The 6,583-nt window shown below is 46.1% G+C and overlaps 1 protein-coding gene and 1 non-coding gene across 2 annotated transcripts; one reads left to right on the top strand and one right to left on the bottom strand.

The window, feature by feature from the left end:
- Nucleotides 1–485: 485 nt before the first annotated feature.
- On the bottom strand, nucleotides 486–1,835 carry LOC105188882 (EF-hand calcium-binding domain-containing protein 1). The gene is made up of 5 exons (XM_011150572.2): nucleotides 1,709–1,835; nucleotides 1,433–1,593; nucleotides 1,274–1,354; nucleotides 969–1,079; nucleotides 486–858 (listed from the first exon to the last, which is right to left on the bottom strand). Exons 1-5 carry the CDS (start codon nucleotides 1,833–1,835, stop codon nucleotides 670–672), a joined length of 669 nt encoding a protein of 222 aa, XP_011148874.1. The 3' UTR covers nucleotides 486–669.
- Nucleotides 1,836–2,162: 327 nt separating this feature from the next.
- On the top strand, nucleotides 2,163–2,236 carry TRNAI-AAU (transfer RNA isoleucine (anticodon AAU)). The gene has a single exon. It is a non-coding gene; the product is annotated as a tRNA-Ile (tRNA).
- Nucleotides 2,237–6,583: the final 4,347 nt, after the last annotated feature.

Below are 6,583 nucleotides of genomic sequence, written 5' to 3'. Positions count from 1 at the left end.
TTCCGCTCGTTGTATAACTAATAACCGTGGCCGCGCGGGATCGGGATCGCGCGATCGCCGCTCGATACATCACGACGACGTTGAGTAACACGCAGATATTACGGCTCGATCATCCGTGGTCGTTTGATCATAGTAATAAGATTTATGGCGATCGCACGGCCGCTCGTCGCTCCAACGATCGATTGAATTCGCCCGGCGGACGATCGTATCGCGGATACGCGGCCGCTGATGCGATTAGGATACGGCATTATCGCGCTCCATTAGCGATTGTTTGCGCAGGAAACGAACGAGTCAATCGCCTAGGTCCGATGAATCGTGAAAGCCGTGTGCGCGCGCGCGCGCGCGCTCGAGCTCGAGCTCTCGTTACCCTACCTTCCTCGGTCTCTCGAAAACTCAGCGGAGCGTTTTCTCTCGTGGATCGCACGGCGACGGATGCGATCTTTTCTGTCTGATCGGGCGCGTTTGCCTGTCCGCCGCACCCGGGATGATGCACTTTTCGGTTCTTAGCTGGGACAGCAGCTCTTGACGATGTAACTCGGGAAGGATTCCGGCGGGTTCGCTTGTCGCGGCGAGTTATCTCTAAGAGGTATACACGACAAAACGTGGCTCGTGACCGACGTTGTTGAGTACACAAATTACGCAAACGACGACTCCCGTGAGGGGTGGGAATCAAAATCGTCCGAGGCGATCCGTGAACGTGCTGAGAAACGCCCGTCTGGCCTCTCTAGACGGAAACACCGGTCCTATACATTCCAACAACAGCGGATTTCTGTCTTTTACGGTCGTGTGAAATTCTTCCTCGGTTATCCCACCGTCGCGGTCAACGTCGATCTTCTTCATCAGCAAATCAATCAGATCCTGTAACGTGACAACGTGACCGATATTACTCTACCGCTCTCGTAAATTGTCCGCCTGCAGAACTTTGTTCTGAAATCCGAATTTTTGCGTCGTCAACATCTTTAATTAACCTTCATGCTCTCGTCGGAATCTTCGTCTGTCTGTAGTTTGATTAGACAGCCTCGCATTGACGGGAATATGTGCTCCTTCTTCAATTTGTTGGTGTGCATAAAATCGTAGATCTGCTTCCCGTAAGTGTGATTAATAATTAACGACTATTTTCAGTGTGTGAATTGAGACTTTTCTATCTACTGGATGAGACAGAGCGGTTTTAATTTTGGAGAATTTTGAAGAAACTTAGGAGAATATTAAGAAATCCAAGAAACATAGGTAAATTAGACAAATTAGACAGTCAGAGAAGCGTGAAGATTATTACGGTATAGGCGAAATGTATCCTCTCGGACAAAGTGCCACGAAGAATTATAGAGAGCCCTTCGATCCATTGTTCCAGATTAATCTACACGCTCACATTGTCATGATTAATCACCGTTCAAAATAATAGTTGTTACAAATGTCGCATTAATGTTGTTCATACTTGCAAAATGTTCTTCTTGTCTAATGCGGAGAAAAGTCTGTCGATGAACAAATGCCGAATGTTTTCGGTATAATCAAAACTAGAGTGCCAAATATCTCTAAACACTGATCTCGTTATAGGGCCCAAAGTTTGCGTTATCTTTCTGTGTATCACGGCTAACGCTACGATAAGATTGATTGGTGTTATTATCAGGACGGATATATAGAATCACTAACTGGTATCAATTTCTTGGTATCAATGAAACTAATTAACGAAAGTTTCATCAAGCTGGATAACCTTCGATTTCCTTGAAGTTGAAATGAGTCTTCCGTACTAGTTTCTTGAATAAGGCGTTATTTTTTCTTCTAAAAACCGTCTCCGGTAATGGGTTGCTTAGGGTATCAATGGGCAACTCGCTTGGCATTTTTGCTCTTGTAAATTTATTTCGTATTTGTAAATTTGTTCTCTAATTAATTTGCATGATCGAAAATATGTCAACGTCACCGAGATAATAAAGATGACAGTCAATCAATGACATTATCGGCTCTCTTCACGCAGCTATCTCAACGAAGTGAAAATTTTTTATTTTTTGCATTCTTTATCTTTTTTATTTTATGATTGTTAATTTAATCTTTGTTTTTCTTCTTTAAATAAATACAAAGTATCTGAATGAAAATTGTTAAGATCTCAATGTAAACCAATATCATGGTAGTAAAGCTAAGAGAGTGTATTAAGAGAGCTGCTAGCGTCAGGCCCATTAGCTCAGTTGGTTAGAGCGTCGTGCTAATAACGCGAAGGTCGCGGGTTCGATCCCCTCATGGGCCAGCTTTTTTTTTTTTTTATTTTCTTCTTAGTATTTTATTTTTCTCACAATATCTCTATATCCTTATACATCCACATACAAAGCACGAATCTAAACAAATCGATATTTTCACGTTAATAACTGAGAAAACATTTCCTGCATCTTTTATGTATTCAACAGAGCGCACAGAGTGGTTTCGAGACAATCTTTACTAACGTTCAAAATAGAGATAAAAGAATTATCTGAAGGAAAATATTCTTCAGCGATAATTCGTACATTATCATAAAATATACAAAATATTACAATTTTTCATTGGTTGTGTATTCACCTTCTCGAGACGTTCTCATCCGTAATAGAAGCTCGAGCGGCCAGCTGTCAGTTCTCCGTGTCCTAAAATCCACGGCTCAGCGTGGATACCTGAACTGGTTTTGTCGCCTTGGAGGCGCGTAACGCACAAAGGTTTATCGTAAAAGATACGCGTGTCTTATGTGGAAAGCTGCCACGAAACGTCCGGCAATATAAAGGCAGTAAAAAAGCCTAGCTGGTTCTCACGTGGTTCTCCCCCTTTCCTCTTCTCTCTCTCTCTCTCTCTCTCTCTCTCTCTCTCTCCATCTCTCTTTTTCTCTTTAAAGAAGTAAAAAAGCATCGGACAAGATAGGGCCACCTATCCGAGGGACGTGAGCGAGACGACGAACGAATTTCGGTCCGATAACCGATGAGTCGTGAACGCTCGGCACGAATTCGTTTCACGGAAGCCGCTCAACCGGCATAAAAGACGACGATAAAGCCCCGCCTAAGTATATCTAATGACATCATTTGGCTGGCAAACGTAATAAACTGGCACAAAGCCACGGGGATTTCGTCGAGAATGTAAAAACGCGGGAACGGCTTAAGACCAGCGAGAAAGGGTAAGTCCGTATGGGCGGCTCTCTCTCGCGCATGTTTTGCGGCTCGCGAGAGGACATGGCAAGATCGAGCGGGAGGTTGCGGGGAGGACGAAGAGACGCCTGGAATTTCGTGCGAGACCACAGTCCCCGGCGAACAAAAAGGAAAAGTATAACCCACCTCCAATCCTTTCTGCTGCCACACGTGAACGCTCGCGTCGTTTTAAGAGAAATACGAGAGATCAGGAGAGGTCGAGGGAAAGAAAGAAAGAGATAGAGATAGAGAGGCCAATGGCGCGCGCGCGCGTTTCAGGCCGCATTGTTTGATCGGCCGGGAGCAAATCCCATTGGCAAACGCGGAATACGGCTGATCCTCTCGAGATCATCGAGCCTTACTTCGTAAATAATGGCTGGAGATTTGTGCGCGAGGTCGTGCGCGTAATACGTTGAATTTTCTTAATCTTCCCGGGTGGTAGGTAAGAATGAACGACTTCGCGCAAGGACACGGGAGGCGATCGTTCGTGTGGGACTCTCTGCCGCGCGAAGAAGGAGAGGATAATATTCCGCAAGTGTCGTGAGCGCTTTAGGGGAAAGTCACGTCAGCGGTCGTACGGTAAGAGAGAGAGAGAGAGAGAGAGAGAGAGAGAGAGATAGGCCTTTGTTTCGGAAACACGTGGTGGCAGCGATTACTCGAAAAATTCCCCCGAGAACCCACCGCACGTCGCATCGCGTTGAGAATCCGATCATGTTCTATCGTGCGCTTTCCACGCGTCATCATTCGCATATCCCGCGAAGCCGCGAGAAATCCCACCATCGGTCGTATGAAATCCGCTCACGAAACAGTCGGTCGGTCGGTCGGTCGGTCGGTCGATACACTTCTCGCGTATTTATCCTGGGCTCGAAACGAAGTCGAGATATATCACCGGCGCGAACCGTCGCGCGCATATCCGCGAGAACGCCTCTTTTTACCCCCGGTCCCTATAATCACAAGCTCATTAGTCCCCGCCGGCGGATAATTTACGAGCTGGCATTGCTCGCGCGGCCGATCGCCGAGGGACCACATTGTTTCGCTTAAGTAGGCAACGAGCCCGCAAGAGCGGCGGAGGATCGCTTTCGCGAACGGCGCCCGTAATATCCCGGTCAGGAGAGAAGATGAAGGGCGAGGAGAGGCGGCCCCCCGCCCCCCCCTCCCCCTCCCTCTTTCCATCCCTCGTATTCCTGCAGTGCAGTCGAGCTTGGAACGACTGTAATCTTGGGCTATCTAACGTTGTAAATGTAGCGAGGTGATGATTTGCGACCTCCCTGCAGCTCTGTGGGGAGGATTGGCGTGTAGGGGTACACTCGGACCTTTAGATTCAATTTCGCGGGGCGTCAGCCGCTGACGCGACGTCCGCCCACCTTCCGCGAGACGTTGATGTACGACACGGTAGACCGCGGTAGATTTTCTCTCCCTTTCTCTCCCGCTGTCTCTCTCTCTCCCCCCTCTCTCTCTCTCTCTCTCTCTCTCTCTCTCTCTCTCTCTCTCTCTCTCGCCTGGGCTTCTCTGCAGATTTTCAAATACCGAATCGGCCGCGGTGTAAAATAGCGAAATGATAGAATTGCCTTGGCACGCGGGCTTGGCGAGCCGTGCGATGATAAAAAGCCTCTCATTTCGTAAAGTGTCTCGGGAAATACTCGTTCGGGTCGTACAAATTGGCTAAAGCCAAAGAATGTCTCTTGATAATATCTTTTTTATTCGTCTCTCTCTCTCTCTGTGACAAAGTACAAATGTCATTTCAATAAGATCTATTATTTTATAAGAGAAATATGAAATTTTATTGCATTGGATTTTAATTTTACAAGAAGGGATGAAATATACGTCTAGCCGAAATTGATGGGAACGTAAAGTTGAGAGATCCGATGACCCTCTCGCGGATCGACATCGTTGAGTGGGTCTGGGAGAGATCTACCCGAGCTAGTCAAACACGTTATGCAAGCGTCGGACACGACAAGTAGCGTATCTGTCATCCGATGTGTACGTAAGCGTGTTAATATATATATATATATATATATATTCACATGTATATAAAACGTGACATTAAAATCTCAGAGTCATAAGGCGCGTAATTTAATTTACGAAATTTCTCCTTTTGTTCTCTCTCTCTCTCTCTCTCTCTCTCTCTCTCTCTTTCTCTCTACAAGCTGAAAGATATTCCAGGAAAAATTTATATCTGTCAGATCATAAATAATTTAACCAATGTATAAATATTAACGTTGGTAGTGCTAGAAATACTATATACTATTAGTATGATACTAAAGTTACAAAATATTAACATTAATAATTTTTAGTATACATTATGAAGAACAAACACACACGTTGTTGAATTCTTCGATAATATTGTATGAGTATTCTCGTACAAGTCTCTCTCGTCAGTGTGCAAACAAACTCACATTAGAGCAAACACTGGTACTGTGTTGCGGTATCAACGCTGTTCATTTAATCCGAATTAAGCCAAAGTCTCTCACGGTCTCTACGGAGCATCCAACGTGCCACGAACTCAACACGAGCTCTCTCGGCTCTTTCATGCTCCACGAGCGCGGGAGACTGGCGATATTCATAGTCGTCGGCGCGAACGAGCTCTCCTCCGCGTCATTTACAAACGGCAAGTGGTCCATCATAAATTTAGCGCGCTATCGCCGACTGCGATCGTATTTATCTAACAAATAATTATTCCCGATTATCTCGCGGGTGATGTATGCCTCGGCAAACAGAGATCAAAGATACGGCACCCGACATCCCATGGGCCTTTGTTTAACGTTTAACCAGCCGAAAGGTACCGGTCAACAATTTCGTTTTATTTACGACGTGGTGGTGCTGGCGATGGCGGTGATGGTGGTGGTGGCGGCGGCGGCGGCGGTGGTTAGCGGAGCCGGGCCATAAGGAGCTCAGTTCGAGAGCGACGAGAGAGAGAGAGAGAGAGACAGAGAGAGAGAGAGAGAGAGAGAGAGAGAGCGAGAGAGAGAGAGAGAGAGAGCGTGGGTGCAAGGGTTGAGCGCCTATTACCTTGGCTTGCCTTGGGGGGTAGCCTATCCCCGTGTCTGCCGCAATCAAATTTTTAAGTTATTGCCACGTGACTCCACGTGGGCCAGCTCGCAGCAGGCCCGAACTATGGAAGCCCCGAGGAACGAGTTATCTTGAGATACTTTGTGTCACAGATTATTCTCATGCACGTGTTGGCTTTGATGATACGCGACCAGTGAAGTATCGGGAAGGTCGCGCGGAGTAAAATGCAAAACTTGGGTCCAACTTTTATTATATTTTAGATTTATGCAATTTCGCGATTACAATGGCACATTCGGCCTGCCCGATATTCGCAAGTCGATTATGCAGTTTCTCCAGAAATTTGCTCTTGGATAATGATAACGCAGGATTATGAACTTGTTTTCTCACTTCTTTACGCTATATATATATATATATATATTCGTCATTTAATACGTTTCTCCGCT

Source organism: Harpegnathos saltator, unplaced genomic scaffold, assembly GCF_003227715.2.
Source record: "Harpegnathos saltator strain DR-91 unplaced genomic scaffold, Hsal_v8.6 scaffold132, whole genome shotgun sequence".
Classification (NCBI taxonomy): Eukaryota; Metazoa; Arthropoda; class Insecta; order Hymenoptera; family Formicidae; genus Harpegnathos; species Harpegnathos saltator.
The sequence above is the reverse complement of the archived record's forward strand: the minus strand, read 5'-3'. Positions and strand labels throughout refer to the sequence as shown.